This window comes from Neomonachus schauinslandi, chromosome 4, assembly GCF_002201575.2.
Source record: "Neomonachus schauinslandi chromosome 4, ASM220157v2, whole genome shotgun sequence".
NCBI lineage: Eukaryota > Metazoa > Chordata > Mammalia > Carnivora > Phocidae > Neomonachus > Neomonachus schauinslandi.
In genome coordinates, this window is record NC_058406.1 from 181,080,366 (window position 1) to 181,108,350 (window position 27,985).

Genomic DNA, 27,985 nt, shown 5'->3' on the forward strand with positions numbered 1-27,985 from the left:
GTATGTGCAGTCTTTTGTCCTACCTTCTTTCACTTAGCATACTGTTTTCAAGGTTCATTCAAGCTGCTTTTCATTGCTGGATGATATTTGATTGTATGGATATGCCATGTTTTATTTGTCCATTTTTTATTAGTTGAAGCCTTTGGTTGGGGTTATTTCTATTTTTTTATAATATTTCTGTTATTTTTTTGGCTATTATCAAGAATGCTGCTGTGAACATTCATGTACAGATTTTTGGGTGCATGTATGTTCTCACTTTCTTGGGTATGGCCTAGGAATGCAATTATTAGGTCACATGGTAGCACTGTGCTTAACATTTTTGAGGCAGTGCTAAGTGGTTTTCCCAAGTGGCTGGACCAGTTTTCATTGCCTCCAGCAAGGTGTAAGGCTTCCATTATCTTCAGTGTTCTCCTTGTTATTATAGTACCACTTGCTAAAGAGACTGTTTGAATATCAATCTATAGTAACTTATGTCTAGGCTCCCAATTCTATTTCATTGATCTTTATGTCTACCCTTTAAGCCAGCACTACACAGTCTTTGTTACTATGGCTTTGTAGTAAGTTTTGAAGTGGGAATATATTAGTCTTCCAACTTTGTTCTTTTTTCTTAAAATTGTTCTGGATATACGAGGTCCCTTGGATTTTCATATAAATTTTAGCAAAGAAGGGTGCCTGGGTGGCTCAGTTGGTTAAGCGACTGCCTTCGGCTCAGGTCATGATCCCGGAGTCCTGGGATCGAGTCCCACATCGGGCTCCCGGCTCGGTGGGGAGCCTGCTTCTCCCTCTGACCCTATCCCCTCTCATGCTGTTTCTCTCTCTCTCTCTCTCTCTCTCTCAAATAAATAAATAAATAAATAAAATCTTTAAAAAAAAAAAATTTTAGCAAAGAAGCCAGCTGGGATTTTGATGGGGATTTCCTTGACTCTGTAGATCAATCTGGGAGGTGGGAGAGCAGGGCAGGGATATTGTCATCATAACAGTATTAGGTCCTCCTATCCATGAATATTGGGTATCTTTCCATTTACTTAGGTTTTAAAAAATTTCTTCCAACAGTATTTTGTAGTTTTCAGTGTACAAATCTTGCTCTTATTTTAATTTATTCCTAAGTATGCTGTTCTTTATGATACTGCTGTAGTGCAGTTCTTTTTTTTTTTTTTTTAAGATTTTTTTATTTATTTGACAGAGAGAGACACAGCGACAGAGGGAACACAAGCAGGGAGAGTGGGAGAGGGAGAAACAGGCCTCCCACGGAGCAGGGAGCCCGATGCGGGGCTCGATCCCAGGACCCTGGGATCATGACCTGAGCCGAAGGCAGACGCCTAACGACTGAGCCACCCAGGCGCCCCTGTGGTGCAGTTATTTTCTTAATTTTATTTTTGTATTGTTCATTATTATTGTAAAGAAATAAAATTGATTTTGGTATATTGATCTCATTATATCCTGCTACCTTGTGTAATCTGATTATTTAATAATGTTTTTGTGGATTCTTTGTGATTTTCTGTATACAGGATTATGCCATCTATGAATAAAGGTTGTTTTAGTTCTTCCCTTCCAATCTGAACACCATTTATTTCTTTTTCTTACATTATTGTCCTGACTAGAACCTTAAGTATGATGTTGGTTAGAAGGAGTGAGAGTAGACATCCTTGTCTTGTTCCTTATCTTAGGATGATTCTTTTACTTTTTTACTATTAAATATGTTGACTATGGGTTTTCCTAGTTGTTGAGTGTTTCCATCATTAAAGTACTGGATTCTTCTCTCAAATGGTTTGTTTTTTCTGTATTAAAATGACCATTTTTTTGTTCTTTATTATTATGGTATTACATAAATTGTTTTTTTTATGTTAAACCAACCTAGCAATTCTGGTGTAAGTTTTACTTGGCTCTTGTGTATATTTCCCCCTTTTATTTTGTTTATGCTGTTGGATTTGGCTTCCTAATTTTCTTCGAGAGCCTTTGTATCTTAAATTCCTAAAGATATTCGTCTATAGGTTTCTTTTCTTGTAATGTCTTTGTCTGTTGTGGTGCCCAGACAGTGCTGGCTTTATAGAAACAGTGAGGAAGTACTCCTTCCTCTTTCATTTTTCTGGAAGTTTGTGAAGGATTAGCGTTAATTCTTAATTAATTATTTGTAGAATTCACCATTAGAGTCTTGTGGGCCTAGGATTTTCTTTGCAGGACATTTATTGAGTATTAATTTAGTCTCGGCTTATCTGTCAAATTTTCTGTTTCTTCTTAAGTCAGTTTTGGTAGTTTGTGTCTTTGTAGGAATTCATCCTTGTCATTGTGTCATCTTAGCTACCTAATTTGATGGCATACAATTGTTCATAATATTTCTAAAACATAAACTTAGATACGCAACTCTGCTCCTTAAAACTATTAAGTGCTTTTTAGTACCTTTAATTTTAAACCTTTAAAGTTATATTTAAAATGACTTAAGGCTTTGTTTAATTTGGTTTCTGCTTTTCTCTCCACTTTGAGACCACGCCCCCCCCCCCCCACACACACATACACACCCCAAGTCATTCTTATAATTCAGCCATAGAGCACTTCTTTCTGTTCCCTAGACACCATTTCTTTAGGTCTTAAACTATGCTTTTACCTCCAACTAGAGTACTTTATTGCTGCTTTTCTGGTATTTAGTTCATACTCATCCTTAGATGACACTTCTTATAGAGAAACCTGCTCTTATTGCCCACAGCTGAGTTAGAGGACTTTCCTTTTTGACCATTTAGACCTGAATTTTCCTTTTATTGTGAAACAGATCACACTTTTATTTATTTATTACATGTCTTTCTTGATGACTCTTGAATGGGGTTAGAGATATTCAGGAAAGGAGGAATCAAGGATGACTCTCAGGGTTTCTCAGTTCAATATTTAAACAATAATATAAGATAACGAAGAGCAAGTTTCCAAGAATAAGATGTTTTGGAAATGGTGCATTTTTGGAAATGGTGCATTTTTCTAGTATAATATTCAAATGGAAATGTACAAGAAGAATGTGTACATGTGGTTCTTAATTTCAGTAAAGCTATTCTGTGGTATGTATGTCTTCCTGCTTTGTCAGGTTGTGTGCTCCTCGGCTGCAGGGACCTGGGCTTGCTCCTCGGGCTCTGTTGGTGGCCCTTCACAGATCTCAGTAACTACTCGTTGAATTGAGTTGTAAATAACAATGCCATGTGTCTGTATATCATATTTTAATTTTATTGTAAATATCTTACTTGGAAAGTAGGCCCAGCGGAAGGAGTAATGGCTGATTGTAGAAAATTTTAGTTTGGGAAAAATCCTGTTTTGGTTTTCTTTTTTTTCCTTTTTACAACAATTTATTGATGCATTTTCATTTCAACAATCTCAAATCTTACTTTATGAATTCAGCTATTTCCTTTGCCCTTTTTTTCTTTTAAAAATTGTTCTATTCTTGTCCTAAATACTTTTGTATTTTTCACATGAGGTGAATTATGCTCTCTTCTGTCTTCTGTGTAGGACTATAATGACGAAATCAGGCAAGCACAGCTCCAAGAATTAACATACTTGAACGGTGGTTCAGAAAATGCGGATGTACCAGTTGTTCGAGGGAAACCCACCTTGCGTACAAGAGGTGTACCAACCCCAGCAATAACCAGGTAGGTGTAATTAATTGACTTAACATTTTGTTGTTAGAATAGGGTACCAGGGCAACAGTTTTAATGTCGGCTTTATTAATAGTCCAGCAGCTCTATCAGTGTATCAGTACAAAGCCTGCAAGAATATATTCAGACATTATGATGTCGTAATTAAGGGGATTCACTTTGCTTGGACTGAGATCTTCCTGGGTTTCAATAGAAGCTGTGCCACTTAAGTGGCTGATGACTGTAGACAAGTTTATTTATCTCTCTAACATTAATTTTTTAATTTTTTAAAATGAAACTTGTTTTAAAGTAATAGCATTGATATGCAAATTGAGGTCCTGGAAGCATGTGCCTTCCCCATTGAGTGTAGGATTAGGCCAGTTCTTTGCCACATCTCCAGTGTTGAGCACAATGTCAGGCACCAAGTGAGTATCCAAAGCCTCTTGTCATTTTATTCACTGAGAATGCTCTGTGGTATCTGAAAACTCCTCAGCTGGTCCAGGTACACGGAGTTTTTTTTCTGTCTTTGGATTGATGACTACTTTTAATATGAAAAATGTTTTAATGAATTCATAAGACCGTTTAAGCAAAACCACATATTGAGATATGACTATCTCAGATTTATTTGAAAAATTTTAATTTTTTAACCTTTGCATCCAAAAGAACTCTGTAGAAAGAAGTAACACAGATTTTTCACTGGTGACTGTATATATTTTTCCAGATAGAATTTTGCATGAAATAACTTAAAATAGCATTCTTTTATATCTCCAAGTTCATTTGGGGGGAATAAAAAGTCCGTTTTCTTATTGAGTGTTGCTGATCAGTGTATGGTCAAAGAGAGCAATTACAAATAGGTGTTATTGCAATGTAAAATAAACAGATCTGCTCTGTACCAAGTGGATTTTTTCTATAAAAAAGGCTAATAATAATGGGATCGCTGTTGATGGTTTAATGATATTATTTAGGTGTTCAGTAAATGGTAAATCCCTTTCATTTTCATTTCTTCTACCATTAAATTTACTTTAAATCATAAGAAATTACAATTGAACCTTGATCATTGTGGGGGATAGGGGTACTGACCCCTTGCATAGTCAAAAATCTGTGTATAACTTTTGACTCCCCCAAAACTTAACTAATAGACTACTGTTGACTGGAAGCCTTACCGATAACGTAGTCGATGAACACATATTTTGTATGTTATATGTGTTAAATACTCTATTATTGCAATAAGATAAGTTTGATAAAAGAAAATGTTACTAAGGAATTCATGAGGAGGAGAAGATGCATTTACACTACTGTATTTATTGAAAAAAACCTGTGTGAAAATGGAGCCGTGCAGTTCAAACCTGTGTTGTTCCAGGGTCGTCAACTGTACTTGCTTCATTAGTTTCCTGTGGCTGCTGGGGTGAATTACCACAAAGTTGCCGGCTTTAAACAATAGAGATTTATCACTTCTGGGGGCTAGATGTCCAAAATCAGTATTGGCCAGACCACAGTCAAGGTGTTGGTGTTGCTCCCCTCCTCTAGAAGAGAGTCCTTTCCTTGCCCCTTGCAGCTTCGGGTGCTGCCAACAAGCCTTGACTTGTGGCCACATCACTCTGGTCTCTCTGTCTGCATGTCGATTTCTATCATGTCTGTCTTTCATCTCCATTTGCTTCCCTCTTCCACATGATAGCATTTAGGACCCACCTGGATGATTCAGAGTATTCTCCCATCTCAAGATGCTTCCGATAATCACATCTGCAAAGGCTCTTTTTCTAAAGAAGGCAGCATTCACAGAATGAATCTCCTGAACAGAGGGCGTAGAGAAGAGAGCACACTCGGTGCCACTGTTGAGGGCACTTTTTAGGGGATGCTGTGTTCCTTAGACCAGATCTGTCATTTTGACTAAGATAATTTCTAATTTCCCTGTCAGTTTTTTTGTGTTTGTTTGTTTTAAGATTTTATTTATTTGTTTGTCAGAGAACGAGAGGGAGCACAAGCAGGGGAAGCTGCCGGCAGAGGGAGAAGCAGGCTCCCCACGGAGCAGGGAGCCTGATGCGGGGCTCGATCCCAGAACCCTGGGATCATGACCTGAGCCGAAGGCAGACGCTTCACCGACTGAGCCACCCGGGCGCCCCTCGCTGTCAGGTTTTAAATTAAGTTGAAAATGTTATGTTATGAACAGGTGAGGAAGGCGGAAGCTTTTTGGTTTTTAGATTATAGTATCTGGAGAAACACCTCTGTCTGCCCAGTTGAAAAATTATTCCTCTTGATGACGCATATACATTGCTTGCCATTGAAAGCCTTTCCACTGTCTTGACAGTGAATATTGTCTTTGCGGTGGAGTATGGCTGGTTAGCGCTCAGCACTGGGCAGAGCACTTTACACACACCCTGCCTTCTTTCCTCCATTTGATTATGGGCTTCCTCAGTACCAGATCTTTCAAATACTCTGCTTTTTTACAGCGTAATATTCCTCTTCATAGAAGAGGTACTCAGAGCCGTCCTGTATTCTTTCTTAAGGCCTCACTCCGTTTAGTCTTTATTGATTACTTTGCCGTATTTCCTGTGTGTTCCACCCCTGGCTGGAAACTGCTTGTTTCATGAAGTTGGTGCTCATGTCCTTCCAATACGTTTGTTCTCATTATTCCTCTGCCCACAGTTCTGTAACCCTTCTCAGCCCCTCACCTGTTTACATCCTGCTTCTCTTTGTGTCTCACACCAAAGCTTATTTTAACACTTCTACTGTTTCTACTATGGATTACTTTTCTAAGCATTTACAGATACTAACTAGGTTACACCTCATATCAACCCTGTGAGGGGGGCACTGGTGTGTTAAGTCACCATTTTATAAGTGAGGGAGGTGATGACTGGTCCAAGATTTGTAGACCCTGGTTCCACAGTCTGTGCCTGTCCCCTGCCTTTGATCCTCTCCTTGGATTTCACCCAGAGTCGGGCTTTCTTCCATCCACTCTGGCACTGCATTTCTTCCATAGAGTTTTGCTTCTGTCATGTTTACTGCATTTTTATTGCAGCCCATGATGGCACCTTTAATACAAGCTATGGTGAACATACTTTTATGTTTTTTACTACTTTTTCTCATTAAATCACATATAGTAACTTGCCCAACTAATATGCACATCTCACAAATAAAAATAAATGGGTGTGGAAATTAGGACAGAAAGGTACAAAACCCTAAGGGTGAGGTTGGTACACAAGAGTACAGTCACAGAGTTGGTCTTCGAATTATGCTTTGAGCTTCCTTGTAACTCAAGCCGAGGAAAACATGGGCATCAATTCACATTGTCTCAAGGTCTAAAAAAGTAATAAAACAGAAGACAGATGTACTCATCGAAGCCCAGGGCCTTCTGGTCCTCAGACCTGTGAGAAATCTCTCCAGTGTGCAGTCATCAGTAGATCTTTGCCATATCCAGTCCCTCAGTACACCATTTTGATTTTACCTCTGAAATAAACCTTAAGTCTGGTTTTCATTAATCACCTCTTCCATCCCCCCTAATCTAGCCACACTGCTCTTCCACTTTTAATTTGCAGTCTTGAATGACCTGTTAAAATTAGCTTTTGTCTGCTCCCTGCCTCAGTTTCTCTGGTGGCTCCCTTTGCAGCTACAAGAATACCCAGACTTCCTGCTGTGCCCGACAACACCCTCCTCTTCATCTGGCGATCTCCCTGCCCTTTCTGACCTTGTGGTTTTCTGCACTGTGGCCAGGCTGGTCTCCTAACCATCTGGTAAACTGGCCAAACTTATTTCCCTCCCAGGCCCTTTGCATTCACTGCCCCCGCTGCCCCCACCTCGGGACGCTTTGTCTGGGCATCACGTTGTAGGGAGACATAGGCACGTGTCTGGGAAGCCTTACTGATCGCCTTGCTGAGAGTCATCATCCCCCAGTCCCACAGCTGGGGTACAGCATCCTGTCTCGGTCCCTTAGTAGCATTTATTATGCCGAATTCTGCCTTTTTTATTTGTTCACATTTTCATTGGCTTCTCCTCATTATAATGTAAACCCGTAAAGGCTCTTGTGTCCCTAGGGCCTGGCATAAAGGATTCAGTCAGTAAATAATTGTTAAGTGAATATGGTACAATAGCAAATCCTTCAGGCTCTTTTTGATCCAAGTGTCGATCATTTACAATGTTTTGTGTTAATGTGGTTCGCTGTCCCGTGACTGAATGTACTAGGGGAATAACTTTGTGGGAATGGTCACACAGTTGTCACCACTTAGGAATTTTAGACTGGAACAAGTTACTGCTGGAGTCTTCGTCAATGTTCCGCACTGTTACCACTTCAAGATACTTTTCAGCTGAAAGGTGTGAATGACCTAAAATTAAATCCTGCAGTGGGAAGTAGTACGTGTTTTAATAAAGCCTTCGTTTCAGTTCAAATGGGAGAACTAAACATCCCCTTTGTTAACTCAGGAGGTAGGGCGGTGTCCTTACTTCCGGTCTGTCCTGTGCATGTCTCCAGAAGCACTGCTGTGCTTCTGGAGCAGTGGCGTCTGGAAATGTGGCGTCCCCTGCTCTTCGCGCAGACCCCACAGAGAAGGAGGCTGTGGAGGTGAGGCCACTCCAGGCAGCACGCTTTGGGCAGGTCCTCCCCGCCACCCTGACCTGCTGCCCAGCGGTCTGGCTAGGCGGTCTCGAACCCACGGGGATGCTCCCTCCACCCTTTCTTCAAAACAGCTGCCTTGTTCTGTGTTGCTTTTCTCCCGACCTTTACTCTGGCCATCTGGCCCTTCCTCCCAAGTAGCTGGCAGTCTTACCTTCCCTGCATTTGAGACCAGAAGCAGCGGGAAGAAGAGTGGACCAAGCAGGTGAAGCCTGCCTTTCTGAGGAGTGAGTACATGTTCATCAGTTCTGGCTGCTGAATGTGGTGGTTTTGACCCAGGACATGAAGCTGACACAGTGCTCAAGGCTTTTTATACGCTTTCATTAAATTGAGGAAATTTTCAGCTCTGGTTTCTGTACATTTTTTCTCTGCCCTTTCCTTTCTTCTCTCGTGGACTGAAGTTCCACATTAAATCTTTTGGCTGCATTTCCCAAACTATATGCCAAGGTGCTGGGGTGCTGCAGTGTTTCCCGGGAACCCCGCAGTCCTCAGCATCTCGTACATACTGCTTGAGCTCTCAGCTTAAGGTAATTGTTTATACTTTCAACATTAGATTGTGCCTTATCTTTGTAAAACCGGCATTTTGGCAGTTTCTGTGTTAAACAAGTGGCCGCAATTCCTTTGCCTCTAGGGCACTACATAGCTTCTCAAACATGAGGTCAGATAGGACAGTCACTCGCGGGTCCTCATCTACACTGATTTCCGCGTGATTTCACTTTTTGTTAAAAACGATCGTGAATGATACAGATGCTAACGGTTGTTTTAGTGATTGAAGATGAGGTATTTTCCCCCATAATGTATGAAATTATGAGAATGTTACCAGGAAAACTGAATAGTTAATATAAGAGTCATAATTTATATTTCACAGGTATATGGTATGATTTGTGTTAATCTACCCATCTGTGTTAAAAATCCTTTTTTTTTTTTTTTTTTTTTAACTAAAGACACAGGAAAATGACACTATATTTCTTTTTCTACTAGCCCACATTATAGGTAGGCATTTTCTATTAAAAAATAGCAACACTTTCTTGGGATGTAATTTAAATTATTTGATTCCCTGTTGGACTTACCTTCTCAGGACATTCTACCACCAAACTGTCAGAACAGAAGTCACCCTCCTCTCCTTCCTTCTGATCTAATAAAAACCTAGGCATTGGTACGTGACATGTGTGCCCCACTTCCCAGGCAGAGAGTAGTAGACAACTTTCCTGGGAAATGAGTTTGTCTCTTTTCTTGCCATAAGGTTCACGGATTTCTCCTACTGAGCTGCTCCCTCCTTCCTCAGTATCCACTTGCTTTCTGTTCCAGTGGTCCCTGAGGGCGTATTAGTGAGTGGCCATACTGGAGTGGATTAAGGGGAAACAAAAGGAGAACGTGGGAAATGTGTGGTTTTTTTAAAATCATTTTAATAGGCTTTGGGAAGACAAAAACCAAGGCAAATAGTGTTATAAGTAGTGTGAGACCTTTGTACAGAAGCTTGTAATTCCGAAGCCAGCCAGGGGCCCTCAGGTAAGAACGGCAGCTCAGCGTGGTTCTCCTGGTCACAGCTTGGTCCACCACGTACGTGCCAAGTGCAGCATACGGCCAGATAAATGTTCTTGGCCCCCCTGCAGGCGTCAGTGCCAACTGGAGGAAGGTTTTTGACATCCAGTTTGCCAACTGATTTTTCCTTACGATAATATTAAACAAGATCTGATAAACTGAGACAGTTTGGGGCGGATGGAATCGAGACAGCGAGGAGGGAACACAAGCAGGGGGAGCGGGAGAGGGAGAGGCAGGGAGCCCGATGCGGGACTCGATCCCAGGACCCTGGGATCATGTCCTGAGCCGAAGGCAGACGCTTAACGACTGAGCCACCCAGGCGCCCCAATTTATTTATTTTTTTTTTTAAGATTTTTATTTATTTATTTGACAGAGAGAGACACAGTGAAAGAGGGAACACAAGCAGGGGGAGAGGGAGAGGGAGAAGCAGACTCCCCGCTGAGCAGGGAGCCCGATGCGGGGCTCGATCCCAGGACCCTGGGATCATGTCCTGAGCGGAAGGCAGACGCTTAACGACCCAGCCACCCAGGCGCCCCGTGAAAACATTTTTTGTAGTTCCTTTTGTCCTTAGAGTATATCTCACTAGTGATGTCCAGTCAAATCACGGAGGTTTAAAGAAAGCCCCTTCCTGTGTGATTGTGATGTGATTACCCCGTTAACTGGATACACAGGTTCATTTATTTCCTTTCACTTTTGATGTGTATAAATTTTTTTCTAATTTAGTTTTAGTAAGTTTAAAAACTTAGTTTAATAATTTAATAAGATAAAATAGTTATATGGTCTGAAAGTCAAATGTGCCAGACATATTTTTTATTTCCTTTGGACTTAGTTTTCTTTAACTACCTTGGAACTTTTTTTTTTAAAGATTTTATTTCTTTATATGACAGAGAGACACAGCGAGAGAGGGAACACAAGCAGGGGGAGCGGGAGAGGGAGAAGCAGGCTTCCCCGCTGAGCAGGGAGCCCGATGCGGGACTCGATCCCAGGACCCTGGGATCATGACCTGAGCCGAAGGCAGACGCTTAACGACTGAGCCACCCGGGCGCCCCTCAGAAGCTTTAATGTATTTCTTCCTCTTTGAAAATCAGTCTATTCCTGCTGTTAGGTCATTTAATGTCACAGAGTATCTTTGAGCTCTTTCTGTGACAGGGATTGAAGTTACAGAGATGGCTAAGTCATTATTTTGACTTCAGGGAGTTTAAGAAACAAGTCAGAGAAACAAGTAATTATGGCAGACTGGTGTAAAAAGGGGATGGGAGATATGAAAACAAGTGGAATGGAAATAGAAATGAGGGGCAGATAATTTTTTAAAGTATTGTATCTACTCATTTGAGAGAGAGAGAGAGAGCACACGAGCCGAGGGGTGGGGGCGAAGGAGAGGGAGAAGCAGACTCCCTGCTGAGCAGGGAGCCCAGTGACCAGAGCCTAAGGCAGTTGCTTAATCAACTGAGCCATCCAGGCACCCCATAAGGTGCACATAACTTTGAATGGGGAACATGGGTATAAGGCAAGACAGTGCCAGAGGGAAGTTAGCCCAAGCAGGGGACAGAGACGGGAAAGCAGAAAAGATGGGGACTGTTGGCTTGGCATTTGGGTGTGACTCTGTGGGACAATCAGTCCCCTGGCTCTTTCGAGCTGTAGGTCCTCAGGGGATTTCTCCCCAAGCTAAGCCCTGGTTTCCTTGGCTGTAAAATGGAGCTAGAACACTGAGCCCACGCTAATCCAAACCCTGCTTAATTTTTATCATGTCCATGGGCTTAATTTATTCAACTGTGCCATGATTCCTTTTCTGATTACGCAAAATGATCCCACATCACAACTTGAATTCTTGTGGAGGACCTTGGGCAAAGTACCCATCTCTCTTAAACTCCTTTACTATTAATTCACTGTTATCAGAGAGGAAGAGGACTTGTCCTGCATAGTTGCAAAGGCAGAAATAGGGCCATTAGAAATGATGAAGACTTTTGCAATTTTTATTTTATTTATTTTATTTATTTTATTTTTATTTTTAAATAAAGAAGAAAAGTAAAAGCGTGCTAACAGAATTGGAAGACAGCGACAGGCTTCAAAGTAAGGAATGAGCTCCCTGTCTTCAGGGGGGATACATCACTGGCGGGAAAGAGAAGATAAATGCATTTCTTGCACTTTATAAGAGGTTGTGCTTCTCACACTGTTTTACTAAGAACTAGTTGGTAACTTCTTGAAGAAGAAACAAGTTGCCTTAGATTTATTTTGTACCCTGTACAATGTAGAATAATGAAACAGTTGCTCATGAATTTTTCTTTAATTGTGTTGGAGATGGGGTGGATCCCAGAATGAAGAACACGTCTGTAAGTTCTGGCTCCAAACCAGGAGCAGCATCACCCGAGAGCACGTTGGAAATGAAACCCCAGACCTCCTGGCTCCCAACTCTGCCCCGACACAGGTCCTCGCTGGTGATGAGGACGCACAAGAAGTGTGGACATGCTGCCCTAGAACCACATTTCAGATTATCTCCAAAGGCGCTAAGAGTAAGGGCTGCCAGAGGGTCTGGAAGCTTCGGTCGTCATTGGCTTTGACGATTTCTTTTGCACGTTCTGAGGGATTATAACCACAGGCTACGTTCCCTGTTTGCTTTTATCTAGCCTCTCATTCACTTGTCACCTCTGGCAAGAAAGAAAAGTCTCAGAACGATTAAGTTTCCCTCTCAGAAAACCACAGAGATGAAGACAAGTTGTCCGTGAGTTTGTTAGCGGGTGTGTGGGAGAAATAAATTGCCCCTTGGGTGGTTAGTGCATCAGGGCATGGGCCTCAGGTGGGCATCTGGGAAGGTGAGCTTCCTGCTGTGATAGTGGTGGTGCCAAGCTAAGACCCTGCCGTTGGCTCCCTCGGGCACAGCCTGTGATCAGCTGTGGGACCGGCCCAGGTAGTAATGCTGGGGCTGGGTGCCCGGGGGGGCTCAGTCGTTGGGCATCTGCCTTCGGCTCAGGTCGTGGTCCTGGGGTCCTGGGGTCGAGCCCCGCGTCGGGCTCCCCGCTCGGCGGGACCCCTGCTTCTCCCTCTCCCACTCCCCCTGCTTGTGTTCCCTCTCTCGCTGTGTCTCTCTCTGTCAAGTAAATAAATAAATAAACCTTAAAAAAAAAAAAAAAAAAAAGATGCCGGGGCTGGCTTGAGCATTCAGGGCTTCTGCCACCAAAGTCACTGTTTTACCCAATACTTTTTGCTCCTCATAAAATTTATAGACAAAAGCCAAACACTGTAGTAGTATATGTTTATACTCTTTCTCTACCAGTCTGCATTCTTGCTCTGAAATGTATAGAGTGTGCATAAAGGTGCTGTTGCTAACTGATGTGCTGATGTGATCTATACCTTCTACCTGTTCTCTCCTCATCCTCCGGTAAGCAGCCCAAGGAAGGTGTCAGGACAGATTCCAAGTGGAAGACTGTGTAATAATTACCACTTACTAAGTGCCTGAGTTAGGTTAGGCACTTTATACATCCTGTGTGTAACCCTCACGACTGTCTGCAAGAGCTAGGTATTATTGAGGCCATTTTACAGGTAGAAAACTGAGGCTTGGCAACCAAGTGACAGAGCAGATTTGAGTATGGGAATGTTGGAACTCAGAGCACGTACTTTTTCATCACATCCTAAAACCTCTGCCAATCTATAAATAATTAGTTCCTGATGAATCAGTCATTCATTCAAAGCAATGAAAGTACCTGTTCACAGACTTTTCTGGATTATTTCCATATCTGCGTTTCAAACCAGGAACCAGGGTCTTGCTACTGAAGAATGCAAACAGAAAGAACCATGACCATCACAACGCTTCGTCTGCTTCCAAGCTTTCTGTTCAGATGGGTGATCCTTCTTTCCCGTTAGCCTCATTCTGAACAGTGTGGCAACCTAATTTTATCACTTTGAATCAATTTTTCAAGTAAAAAAAAATAAATTCCCATTGATTATCATTATCTCATCTAACAGACATTTTTTTCTCTTCTTGTCCCCATGTTATCAGTCCAGCTGTTAAACTTTACACTGAACTTCATTTGTAGCATTCAGTGGATACTTTTGGAGATTGATGGGATTTTTATGTTAGCCTGCTACTTTCCCCCATTTCTTCCTCTCATCAGAGTATCCTCTGAAGCAACTGTGCTGCTTCACACAGTTCTCATGGAATTTCAAACACTTAGGAATGACTCTTCAAAGGATCTTTCATAGATAAGTATCCAGAGCTACATATATCAAATGACTTGTCTGAAATTCTGTAATAGATAGTTTAGTATGAGTCCATATACCCAGAGGGCGCATAACCAAACAGGGTAGATGATGCTGGGAAAGAATTGTGAGCTTCTTGAATATATAAATTTATGTCTTTCAATTTGATGGAACACTTAAATTTATAGATTCAGAAAACATGCTGAATGTTTTGTGGTCCATGTAGTACCTTGGATGGCAGGGATGGGGTATTAGATAAGGAAGCAGGGGCCTTAGTTTGAATAAACACAGATTAACTGAAATATCACATAGGAATTAGATCTTCTCTAATCATATTGAAGATGGTTCTAGATATATCCTGGAGATAAAAGATGAGTAAGACTAGAAAGTATCGTGTCTGTCATTGCAATTGAGAGTGATTGAAATCTACATAAATTGTTGATTTTGATTGAGTAGGAGATGTGCTAGGTACTTTCTGTGTCCTGCGTCATTTTTCCTACATAGTACCACTAAGAAATGGGTTGTGTAACTCACTTCACTCTGGAGGAACTGGCTTGGAAAGTTCAGATTTGATTAGTTTGAATATTAACTAGAAAGCAGAACTTAAGACAATAGGTATAATCAATAATTGAATTCAGGTCTGACTCCAGTGTCCTTTCTCTTGACCACCGCTTTTACTATGCCAATTTTTATAGCCTCGGATGAACAAAAACAGACCGAATTTACAGTACTTACAAAAGGAATAATACAAGTTACCTAAGGGTGAAAGTCTTAGATTTTGCATCTTTTTGATGGCTTTAAAGTTTTTAGAAGTACTGGTCAGGTTCTTTGAGGATGTCCCTCATCTTGGATCGGTCTGATGTTTTTCTCAAGATTAGCCTGGGGTTATGGGTTTGGGGAACAAAAACCACAAAGGTGAAGTGTCATTTTCATCCCATGTGTCAGGGGTGCCTACTGTTCACATGACTTTGTGCTGCTGTGTTGCCTCGGTAACTGGGCTGAGGTCGTATTTGTTGGGTTTCCCCACTTAAAGTTACTTTTTTCCCCCATGAAGGGTAGAATATCTACATAAATTATTGGAAGATTTTTCTCTTCTCTCCTGTTTATTATTTCAATCATTTGTTTACATTTGTGGACTTATGGATGTTTATATGTTTTATACATTGGTTTAAAATCCAATACTGCTTTATTCTTTTTACTCACATTGTTTTAGCTTTGGCCATTGGGTGTTCTTTCAGTTGGCTCCTCTGCTCCTTTCATACACCCTCATAATTTTTTTATTGGTCATTCATTCATTCATCATTCATTCATTCATTTTTGAGTACATCCTTACTTTCTGTTCTACAAGTAGCTCCAGCATCATCTTGCATACTTCCTGCTCTAGTCCTGGAATTGGCCATTTCTCCAAGGAGCCCCGGTTCCTTTTATTGGAGAATGGTGTGAGAGACCAAGATCTGGGTGCTGGTTCTGCTTCTTGCTGCTGGTGTATCCTTGCTTCCAGGCCCTGTCAGCTGACAGAGCATGGAAACATATGTATACTACTAGCCCATGTATGTATACACATCTGTGCATCTTTCCGTGTGTGACCGCCTGTACCTATAGTAAATGAATCAAGAGTTGATACTGATGTCTCTGATTCCAATCCATTACCATAGTGTTCATTCTAGCCTCTTCAAGCCCTTGCTTATCTGTAACCTTCAACACAAGAAGGGTGGCTTCCATCATCCACCATCCATTTAATTGCTCGAGTCCAGTGTATGTGTAGAGTGTATCAGAATCATTACCTATCCCTGCACCCCTCCTCCTGGGAAATAAGCCTGTCCCCTAGAGCAGTGCTTATGTGCAGTTTCTTTTGCCTTTAGTCTTACAAGCTTCACTCATTTCTAAATTTATTTTATTTTAATTTATTTGAAAGATTTTATTTATTTATCTGACAGAGAGAGACACAGTGAGAGAGGGAACACAAGCAGGGGGAGTGGCAGAGGGAGAAGCAGGCTTCCCTCTGAGCAGGGAGCCCGATGCGGGGCTCGATCCCAGGACCCGGGGATCACGACCTGAGCTGAAGGCAGATGCTTAATGACTGAACCACTCAGGCGCCCCTCTAAATTTATTTTACCTCTCAACTTCATAAAGATGTTTTATATGTTTTTAATGCAGTTAAAATATTTTGTCACATTTAGCATTCTTAGAAACCTTTAATTTCCTAAATAATATATATATATTTAGTTTACATACATTAAAGTTCACTCTTTGTGCTATAAAGTTCTGTGGGTGTTGACAAATGATTTGTGTCACATATCCACCATTTCAGCATCCTGCGGAATAGTTTCGGCCCCCTAAAGTGTTCTACTGCTTCACCTGTTCAACCTTCCCTCCTCCCCTCAATCTGTGTCTACCACTGGTTCTTTTTTTTTTTTTAACTCATCACTAGTTTTTTTTTTTTTTTTTTCTTTTCCAGTATGTCCTATAATTGGAGTCATATAGTACATAGCCTTTTGAGATTGGCTTCATTCACTTAGAAACATACGTTTTTAGGGGCGCCTGGGTGGCTCAGTTGGTTAAGCAACTGCCTTCGGCTCAGGTCATGATCCTGGAGTCCCGGGATCGAGTCCCGCATCGGGCTCCCTGCTCGGCAGGGAGTCTGCTTCTCCCTCTGACCCTCCTCCCTCTCATGCTCTCTGTCTCTCATTCTCTCTCTCTCAAATAAGTAAATAAAATCTTAAAAAAAAAAAAAAAAAGAAACATACGTTTTAGGTTCATTCATAGCTTTTCCTGGTTTGTGAGGTCATTTCTTTTCATGGCCAAATAATATTCCTTTGTATGTGTACACCCCAGCTTGCTTATCCATTCACCCCTTATAGGGCATCTTGGTTGTTTTAGCCACTATGCATAAAGCTTCAATAAACATTCATGTGCAGGTTTGGGTGGGTAAATACCTAGGAATACAGTTGCTGAGTTGTATGGTAATACCGTGTTTAGCTTTGTAAGAAAGTGCCAAACTGTCCTCCTAAGTAACTGTACTCTTTTGCATGCCCACTGGCAATGAATGAGAGAGTACCTTGTCCTTCACATCCTCACCATCAATTGGTATATTGTTTCTTTTGATTTTAGTTATTCTAATAGATATGTTTTTATTTGCAATTCCCTAATGACAAATGATATAGAACATTTTTTTTCCTTTGGTTATTTGCCATCTTTATAACTTCTTCTGCTCATTTTTTAATTGGATTTTCTTATTGTTGAGTTTTAAAAGTTCTTTGTATATTTTGGACACAGGTGTTTTTTATCAGATATATGTTTTAGAGATATTCTCTCCTTTTCTGTGATTTGTCTCTCCCTCTCTGAACAGTGTCCTTTTCAGAGGAGAAGTCTTTAATTTTAAGAAAGTTCAGCTTACCAATTTTTATTTCATGGATTATGCTTTTCATATTGTATCTAAAAACTCATCATCAAACCCAAGTCACACTGATTTCTTGATTTCTTCTGAATTTTCTTCTATAAGTTTTATATTTTATGTTAGGTCTAAAATCCATTTTGAGTTAATTTTTGTGAAAGATGTGTCTCATTCTTTTCTCTTTTTTTTTTCTTTTGTGGCATATGAATATCTATTTGTTTGAGCACTATTTGTTTAAAAGACTTCTTCACTCAATTGTCTTTGCTCCTTTGTCAGTAGTCACTTGACTACAGTTCTGTGGATCACTTTCAGGTCTGTTTCTTTTGTTCCACTGTTCTGTGTGTCTATTTTTTCCATCAGTACTTACTACCTTGATTATTGTAGCTTTATAATAAGTCTTGAAATCAGATTACTGTGAGACATCCAAAATTTAGTTCTTCAGTATTGTGTTATCTGTTCTGGGTCTTCTGTGCCTTTTTCTATATTCTCCAGAATATGTTTGTCAGTCTACAGAGTAGCCCTCGGGGATTTTGATTGGGATTATATTGAGTATAAATGTCAAGATGGGAAGAATTGGCAACTGAACAGTATTGACTGCAACAATCATTAAGCATGAGGTATTTCTCCTTTGATTTATTTCTTTTTTTTTTAAAGATTTTATTTATTTATTTGAGAGAGAGAATGAGATAGAGAGAGCATGAGAGGGGGGAGGGTCAGAGGGAGAAGCAGACTCCCTGCTGAGCAGGGAGCCCGATGCGGGACTCGATCCAGGGACTCCGGGATCATGACCTGAGCCGAAGGCAGTCGCTTAACCAACTGAGCCACCCAGGCGCCCTCCTTTGATTTATTTCATCAGAGTTTTATGGTTGGTTTTCTACAGAGAATAGTTGTACATATTTTGTTAGATTTGTACCAAAACATTTCATTTCTTTTGTTGCTTTAATAGATGTTATTATTTTGTATTTTTAAAAAAATTTTTATTATGTATTTTTTTAAAGACTTTATTTTTTTAGAGCAATTTTAGGTCCACAGCAAAATTGAGAGGAAGGTACAGAGTTTTCCCAGAGGCGCCTTGCCCCCGCACATGCATAGGAAAATATGAAACACTTCATAAATTGGTATGTCATCCTTGAGCAGGGACTATACTAATCTTCTCTGTATTGTTCCAATTTTAGTATATATCTGGCCCAAACAAATACTGTTAAATTATGTTTTAATTTCAAATTTTAGTTGTTCATTGCGGGTATATGGTATATATTGTTGAGTTATTAACTTTGTATTCTGAGACCTTGTTTTTGTGCAGTAAGCTCTAGGAGTTTTTGTTTGCTTGTTTGCCTGCTTTGTTTTATTTTGTGATGATTCGGAATTTTTATATAGAAATGATGTCACGTAAATAAAATTTTATTTCTTCTTCCACAATCTTACACAATCTTATTCCCTTTTCTTACTGAATTAGGACTTCCAGTAAAATTTGAGTAGGAGTAGTAAGAGTGGCCATCCTTGCCTTATTCCCAATCATAAGGGAAGAGCATTCAGTTTCCCTCACCATTCAGTATGATAGCAATTACAGGTTTTTGTAGATTTTTGTTTCAACTTGAGGAAATTTTCCTCTATTCCTACTTTGCTGAGAATTTTTATCATGAATGATGTTGCATTTTGTTAGATGATTTTTCTGCTCTTTATGATTGTATGATTTTTTTTTTAAGCCTTGTTGATATGGTAGATCACATTGATATGCTAGTGTTGAATCAGCCTTACATACCTGGAATAAATCCCACTTGTTCATGGTATATAACTTTTTAATATATCGTTGGATTTAATTTGCCACTATTTTTGAGGAATTGTGCACCTTTGTTCTTGAAAAGATATGGATTTATAGTTTTTGTTTTTTTCATTTCATAATGTCTTTAATGGTTTTGGTTATTAGGAGGCCTCATCCTTTTTCCCCTTTGGATGACATGTCTCTTCATGGGGAGGTCAGATATCAGCTAGGCCAGTCCCTTGGCATCTCCCCTAGACTAATATATGAAAGAATTCAGCAGTGAAATCATCTGGGCTTGGTGCTTTTTGTTTTCCTTTGTTTTGTTTTGTTTTGTTTTGTTTTGTTTAAATAGAGGGATGGGGAAGGGCAGAGTGAGAGGGAGAACCTTAAGCAGGCTCCACACCCAGTGCAGATCCTGACGTGGAGCTTGATCTCAAAACCCTGAGATCATAACCTGAGCCAGAATCAAGATTAACAATTAACTGACTGAGCCACCCAGGTACCCTGGTGCTTTCTTTTTTGAAAGGTTATTACTTTTTCATTGAAGTTCTTTAATAGACATAACTTTTTTCAGATTACTTAATTCCCCATTTGTGGGATTTGGTCATTTGTATATTTCAAGGAATTAGTACAGTTCATCTAAGTTAACAAATCTGTGGGCCTAGAGTTGTTCATAATCTTCCTTTACTATGCTTTAATGCCTTTGAGGTCAGTAGTGATAACCTCAATTTCATTTCTGATATTTTTTTTGTGTGTTTAGCATTTCTAGAGGTTTATCAATTTTATTGATCCTTTCAAAGAAACAGTTTTGGTTTTGTTAATTTTCTCTGTTAAGTTTTTAGCTATGTATTTGCTATCCCAATCAAACTAAAGAAGGAGATAGGAGATATGTAGGCAGCCACATTATCTGTGACAGTTCTCCTTATTTGGGGGACGTTGTCTGTGGGAGGTGGATCAGGCCAAATCTTTATTCTGTGGTGTAGCCTCATTTTTCTGTCTTCATTTCTTCATAGGCCTTGCACGTTTTTTCAAGATTTTGCTTATCTTGAGCTATTCTTTATACAGTTTCCTTCTTCCTTCCTCTCTGACTTGAAATCTCATATTTTATGTTAGAGATGCATAAATATGTTGAGTTCTACTTCAGAAAATACCTGTGTTTATTTAACTTAAGAATGGTATTTTAAATTACTGTGTGTTCAGTATTTGGGAAGGTACGTTTTATTTTCTCTGAATTTCACGGAACTCTGATGTATACTTTGGTCTTTGCTGGCGGTGTGTTCTCAGTTTGAAGATCTCTCTAGCCTCAGTTTCCTTGTCCATAGACAAGCAGAATATAGCCCACTTCATAGTGTAGGCATGAAGGTTGGATGTGACCCTGGCCTGGCATCACAGAGAAATCCTCAGTAGATGCAGCCTTCCCACATGTCAAAGCTTCCTACTCTGTATCTTAGCCAGAAATTGAGTCTTGGGGTTTCTTGGATGTTACAATATTTATCACTGCTGGATAAGCTGCTTAAATGACTTAACTTCCTTTTGGTATGTAGTTGTTTCTCATTTGCTTTAGTTTTCACTTTGCATGTGGTTTCCTTATTTCTTTTTACAGTAATATGGAACGTTGATTTTCCTGAGGTATAAATGCATGTGAACCATGGAATGGTAGAGAATATGGTGACTATTGCTAACTTGCCCCTCTTGCTTGCAGGGGAAGGGGAGGAGTCACAGCCCGGCCAGTTGGAGTTGGTGTACCACGAGGGACGCCAGCTTCCAGGGGAGTCCTTTCCACCCGAGGGCCAGTGAGTCGGGGAAGAGGACTTCTCACTCCCAGAGCAAGAGGAGTTCCCCCAACTGGGTACAGACCTCCGCCACCACCCCCAACACAAGAGACCTATGGAGATTATGTAAGTTAAGGGGTCACACAGCCACTATGCTGATCTAATTGAGCCAGTCCACACATAGCATTGGATGTTATAACCCACCCTTACTTGCTGTAGTTCTCGAATATTCTGCCTTAGTTCAGCAAACATTTATTGAGTGCTAAATAAGACATGATACTGGAAGTGTAAAAAATGAGAAAAAAATAGCCTCTTTTGTCAAGTAGCTTACATCTATGATAGGGAAGGTGAAGTTGGGTGGTGGGGAGGTTCGAGCCCAGGATCAAGGAGACATGTTATCAGACTCTTATAGGTTTCAATGTAACATTCATTCATGTTCCACTCCAGGTTGCCTCTGAGTAATTCAGTCATTTGAAAAAGAATCACCTACATATACCAAGTTGTTTTTTACCCTGAGGTATTTCCTCTTAAGTGCTGTTGTTGAATATGGATTCTTAGTTGAAATTTTTTTCAGTGAAGAAAAACGAAAGTTCCCAATTTTTTATATTAATGCAAATCAGTCAGTGTTTCCATTTACCATTCAATAATTCTTTGATATGGTTCATAGAGTTACTGAACATAAGAGAAAGAAAATATATCCATGGAAACTGGGTAGAGGGGAAGGGCAGAGGAGTTCTTCAACAAGAATACAAGCCCCCTGGGATTCTTCCTGTGACTTCCAAGTTTAACATAAATAAAATAAGTGGTGGATAGATGTTTCATGTTAGTGATTGAAAGTCTTAAAGAAACAGTACGTGAACTATTGTCAAAGAGAAGCACTGACGGGTGATTGGGCTGAAACAAGAACGGATGGGCTTTCATGTCTTATGTCAGGGAGATCTCTTGCTGGGTGCTGGGTGCCTCTCTGCATAGTGTCTGGAAGGCTGCATTCATTCTCTGGGACACAGACAACATCTTCAGCTTCATCAGCAGCCACTGGAAAGATGAAAGTCTTTGTCCTGGACATAGTGAACTTTGTGTCATTCCCTGGGTATGCTGTGTCCTCTCAGACTTCCAGACCTTTGTTCGTGCTGCTCTCTCAGCTTGGAATCTCATACTTCCCATTTGTCCTTGTACACCTAGATCAGCTATCCCTAGGGAAAGTCAGAGGTGGTAGGAGCTGCTGTATCGAGCATTACTGCTGAGTCACATGTCTCTCTCCCACCTACACTGGGACTTCTGGAGGGGCCAAGGTGGTTAGCTTCTGTCTCTCTGTGACTGGCGGAGAATGGGTCCTGAGAACTCAGTGAATTTAACAAATCAGTCCCACAATACTTTCACCATTTTGCTATTCAGCTGGAGAAGGATGTGACCTCTATCTCTTCTCCTTGTTTTTCTCACAGTTTGACATGTTCCTATGTCCTAATATCCCTACCAAACGGACAATAATAATCGTGCCTCAAGCTCTTCCCAAATGTGGAGTCTCTTGAACATAACAGACAGTGTCTGTGGTTTTCCACCTGGGCTTATGTGGAGTTCTCTCAGGTTTGGATTAATAATGTAGGTCTGGTTAGCTGGCATTGCCATAACCATCAGGCAGAGGGTGTGGAAAACCTGGATCCTCGGCTCCACTGCACCATGAGTATGGTATGAGTCAGGCAAAGTGCTTGTCCGGCTTCACAGTCACATTTCAGAAAGAGCTGTTGCCTTCTCTCCATACATTAATTCACCTTTCCACTCAGATGGATTGAATTCCCACTGTGTGAACAAGACACACGTGTCCTCTGTCTCTAGGTGTACACTCCAGTGAATCTAGAATGAAATTAGATGAATACAAATAAACATTTCTTGAAAGGTTCAGGTCCAGGGGAGAAAAAGCATTAAAACAATTGATTTGAGAAGTATTCTGTTGAGTTAATTTACTCCCCTTTCCACTGACTACCATGGATAATGCGACAGTGGCCATGTGGAAGAGTACGTGTGTCCTTTCAGGAGCAGACAGGGTTCAAGGGCTTCAAGGACAAAGGGAGCCTTCACACTCACCTGGTGCTCCTCCAGGCACTGAAACGGTCACTACGGCCAGAGTTGAGGCATGGCGGCCTCTTCCTGCCACACCAGAGTAGCCTTCAAGTAACCGACGGCCATGTTTGCCGTCCTCGTTTGAATTTATCTGGAGTGCAGCATCGGTAATTTTGTCACGTTCATACAACTCTTGCACATGTGACTGCTTTCTGAGTGTGCTCTGTGCGGTAGAGGTGGACCCACACACACAAAGGAAGGATGGCTGACTCTTGAACAACACGGGTTCCAACCGCATGGGCCCGCCCATATGTGGATTTTTCTGATAATAACTGTATAGTACTATAAATGTATTTTGTGTTCCTTATGATTTTCTTAATATTTTTTCTCTGGGTTACTTTATTATAAGAGTACAGTATGTAATACATACAACATACGAAACATGGGTTAATCAACTATTTATGTTACTGGTAAGGCTTCTGGTCAGCAACAGCCTATTTACTGGTAGTTAGGTTTTTGGGGTAGTCAAATGTTATACGCAGATTTTCACCTGCACGGGAATCCGTGTTCCTAACCCTGCATTGTTCAAGGGTCAACTGTACTGTCGTGAGTACACCCTCTTCCCCAAGTTGAATTACTGTCATGAAGAGTTTGGATTCTGTGCTCTACCTTTCCCTCTTGATTTGTATCTGTTACTCCTGGAAACACTTATGGAAGTTAATAGCCAAGAAGAAGGATTTTCCCCATTTCGCCTAGCATTTTGCAAGCCTTCTGCACTGTTACAGTGAAAGCTTCAGTAGCTGAACACTGTACGTAGCAAACAACGTTGGGAGCTGGTGTGAGGAGGAGACACAGTCCCCTCACCTCTGCGGCTCGCCTCAGTAGCTCTGCCTCTCAGGTGTGCTCTTTTGACCTCTTCTTTGTTTCCTGACCCAACTTGGAATTTATTTTTTTACTTCTAGCCCTTCTAAACATAGCTTTGCTGTGTCTGGCATATTCCCAGACATTGGCCATTGGTCCTAACTGTTTGAAATCCTGAAGATTATTCACACAACATGCTTAGCTTTGGAGCATGGGAAGGAGAAAACACCCAAACTTAAAAGAAAATTAAAAAATGTGTTTGTAGAACTTTAGAAGAGGTGGGTATACTAAATGGTATCCAACTTAGGAAGCCTGAGAGCCTATAACCCCCCAAAATAGTTATTCATTCATGTGGCAAGTGGGAAAGTTGAAGTTGATCTTTAAAATAATTATCCCATTGAACTGGAATGATCATAAAGTAGCTTCTAAACTCCTTGAGAGTATGGGTCCCTCACTTGACATTCACTTTTATATTCCCAGTGCCTAGTATAATATCTGGTACATAGGAGGTCTTTAATAAATGTTTGCTGAATGAGTGAATGAATGAATGACTGTTCTCAAGACTGAGTTTTAAGGGATGCCTGGGTGGCCTTGGTTAAGCGTCTGCCTTTGGCTCAGGTCATGGTCTCAGGGTCCTGGGATTGAGTCCTGCATTAGTCTTGCTCAGCCGGGAGCCTGCTTCTCCCTCTGCCTACCACTCCGCCTGCTTGTGCTCTCTCTCTCTCTCTGACAAATAAATGAAATAAAATAAAAAGACAGAGTTTTTAAAAAAATTTACATGTGTGGCGAACCCACCCAGATGCCTCTTGTGTGGTTTTCATTTTTAGTCATTTAGCAATTTATATATAACTTCATTATTAGCATATAGCTGTATAGTGCAATCACTAGTATACATCTGTTTCAGCAGATTATAAACTTCTAGGGAAAAACACTGTGTCTCTAGCCCGTAGCATAGTGTCTGGCACATTATATCCACTTAGTAAATCTTTACTGGGTTGGGGACCCGATAAGTTTTCTTAATGAAGGTTACCATTGATCTTTTCTAAGTCATTACTGTAACCATCGGTGGGAAGCAGTGTGACAGTTGGCATTTGAAAAAACATGTTGCCTTAGTTATTCTTGTCTTCTGGTGCTCAAAGGGCAGTTACAGGTTACAAAGAGATAAGACTAATTCTGTGTAGCTCCTGAAAGTAGTAGAGTAACATAAACCTCATCTCAGTATAAGAATGAACTTTCCAGAACGATGTAATATTTAATGAGAAACTACTCTCTACAAGGCACTTTCATATATGTTATGTCATGTTCTTCTCAGAGCCACTCAGTGAGATGTTATGAGCCTATTGTACAAATGAGAATTTAAGGTTGGGGAAGTTAAGTGTCTTGCCTAAAGTCACATGGCTGATAAAGAAGGAGCAGATGCAGAGTTCAGTGTTCAGGGCCTATGTTCTATCTCGAACAGTCAGTGCTTTATTAAAAACCGTGCTCTAGTAGCTGAGATTATAGGCTCTTCTCCTCTTTGGAGAAAAATGCAGCAGGTACCTTATCTTGCCTCCTTAGGACTGTGGGCAGGGTGACAGGAGATTGTGTTAGATGACCCCTGTGGCCTGGCCATGTAATTAGCTGCTCGTGTTAAGCTACCTTAAGTAGATAAATGGAAATTGAGAAAAATTAGGAAAAACAAGATGGGGTTAGGCTTTTTTAAAATAATAAATGACAATATTGTATTTATTAGCAAAAAGAGAAAGAGCTTTTTCTTTAAGAGTTTCAGAGCATCTGTAACTCTTAAAAAAGACTTGTCATTCCTTTGGAACTCAGAAATGTGATTTTTAAAGATCCACCTTGAAATGCACTCATAGTATAAATGTTTTATTTCTATGAACTTGTTTGGTTCTATCTAACCAATTCAATTTGCTTTTCATTTTAAGTTCCATTTAACATTTATTATCTGAGGACATTATTTCCAGAATAAAAGACAAAAATCGTATCAGTTGCTTATTTAAACAAAAAAGGGGGTAACATCCCATTCCTTCAGATCCTGCCACAGCTGCTGCTTTTTTGAGAAAGTACACATTTCAGTCCTTAAAATACTCCGCATTTTTCAGAGTATGTGCACGAGCACGAGGGGATTCCAGCATAGTGTAAGCCTCAAAAGCTCAGTGAGTGGTGTGCGTTACAGTTGTTGGTATGCAGTTACAGTATGCCCGTTATAAGAATATGTTTGATTAGCCCCAGTGAGAAAGCCTGATCATTTAAAGGTATTTCCTTGTCAAAATGTGCCTATTGAAATTGGACTGATTTTTCTCAAGGTGTGTGTGTGTGAAGATATTTGATCATTTCTAATGTCACCTGAGCCAACTGTTCTTCATCACTGTCACAAAATACTCCCTGAGCATGTGTCCTTGAGAAGAACATCTGTCAGCAAATAAATCTGTTGGTCTGTGAGGAGATGAGTGTTAGGAAAGGGCAGGTGACACACAGTGGCCGTGTGCAAGGAACAGACTCACTGTCGGGGAGACCAGATCCTCCTGTCAGTGAATGCTTGTCTTTTAAGAATAGCTCTAAGGAAACAAGACAGTTCACATGATTAGCTTTTTTTTCCAGGAGAGAAGAAAACAGATAATGGATATGTTTTCAACCATTTGGGAATAAATTGGGACCTTCTGCTCCACTTTTAACTTAGTAAAATTAGACATAATTACTGTAACTTCTCATCTCTTTTTTGAGAACAAGAAGTACCTCTTCCCCAAAATAACATTGATTCATTACTTGTGTCCAAATAATTAAATAACTGAGTAATTAGCATAACCCGGAATACATTCAATGAAAGCACTTTAACAATGCAAAATGTTGGTGTAATTACACAGAAAGACATGTTTGATGCTTCCTGGCAGAGCCCAATTTACAGATGAATTTCTAAAATGAAACCATTTTTGATAAATCACTTTAGGCTCCGCATGCAGAGAAAACACACAATCAAAATAGATGCATGTTCTCCAAGCACTCAGTATCTTTTATTGTCTCTGAAAAATGTTAGACATTTCCATGATTTCACCTAACACTACATGTTCCTAATTACTAGATCTAAGTCTCTAACTCCCACCTCTCCCTTGCGTGCCCTCCGGTATCCACTTCCTGTGTCCTTCTGTCCCTGAGTGCCCCAGAGCACTGTCAAAGCTGTGGTCTGGGCCAGCCCCTCGGCCTCACAGAGACCGGTGAGTGTGGATGGCACCGCTGTATCCCCAGGCTGCAAGGGCTCACCTGCGCCTCTTCTCATTCCCCGTAATCAGGGAGCAACCAAGTCTTTTCACGTCTTTTCATGTCTGCGTAGCTATTGGGTCTCCAGCTCCTCACATCACCCTAGCTTTAGTTAAGGTGCTTGCCCTCCTCGGGAGACACCCCTCCCTTGCAGCATCCAGCTCACGTGCTGTGACCATGTCCTCCCGGAGCACCTGCACTTCTCCCAGTCTGCACCTGTCTGCAATGCTTGTCCCCATGTCTCACCTGTCACCAGCTTTCCATCTGTGTTCATGCTTCTGTTCCTACCACCCAACACACAGTAGTCTTTCAGTAAATACTGGTTGTTTAGATGGGCGGATGGATGGGTGTGCAGACAGACATGTGGATGATTGCTGTCACCTACTTAGTCACACCCTTGCTCATAGCCTTGTCCTTGCTCTGGGTCCTTCCCTTCAGTAACGTATTATTTACACTACTTCTAGAACCCTTTCTAGTGTCTAAGTCTGAGAGTGCTGCTGCCTCCCCAGCACCAGAATAGAAGAACTAGTTTAGAATTCTAGAAGGATAAATTTGAGGTTTTTCTGAGTGACATCTGAAGGCCTTCTTGAGTATCCTGTCTGACTGTTCAGCCTTCTAGCCTTCTGCCATCCCCACATGATCATATTACATTCTGTTGACCTGTTCTAGTTCCTTAAACACAACAGGGACCTGAACGCCATGTCGCCTTGCATGTGTAATTGGTTGTCTTGGAATGCCCTTCTTGTTTTGTCCATGCCAGCTCTTTTTCCCTCTTCCCGCTTCCCTCTCCCTCTTCCCCCTTCCCATTTCCCCCTTCTCCCATCCCCCTTCCCTCTCCCGTCTTCCTTTCTCTTCTCTTCTCTTCTCTTCTCTTCTCTTCTCTTCTCTTCTCTTCTCCCCTCTTCTCCCCTCTTCTCCCCTCTTCTCCCCTCTTCT

At 40.9% G+C, this 27,985-nt stretch overlaps 1 protein-coding gene and 1 non-coding gene across 2 annotated transcripts in view; one reads left to right on the top strand and one right to left on the bottom strand.

Annotated features, from left to right (window-relative positions):
• KHDRBS3 (KH RNA binding domain containing, signal transduction associated 3) overlaps positions 1-27,985 on the top strand; it is a 187,275-nt gene that overhangs the window by 107,139 nt on the left and 52,151 nt on the right. The window contains exons 5-6 of the mRNA XM_021688479.1: positions 3,484-3,623; positions 20,806-21,001. Coding sequence (XP_021544154.1) covers positions 3,484-3,623; positions 20,806-21,001 — 336 coding nt within the window. The remainder of the gene's footprint in view (positions 1-3,483; positions 3,624-20,805; positions 21,002-27,985) is intronic.
• On the bottom strand, positions 18,434-18,538 carry LOC123324656. The gene has a single exon (XR_006539933.1). It is a non-coding gene; the product is annotated as a U6 spliceosomal RNA (small nuclear RNA).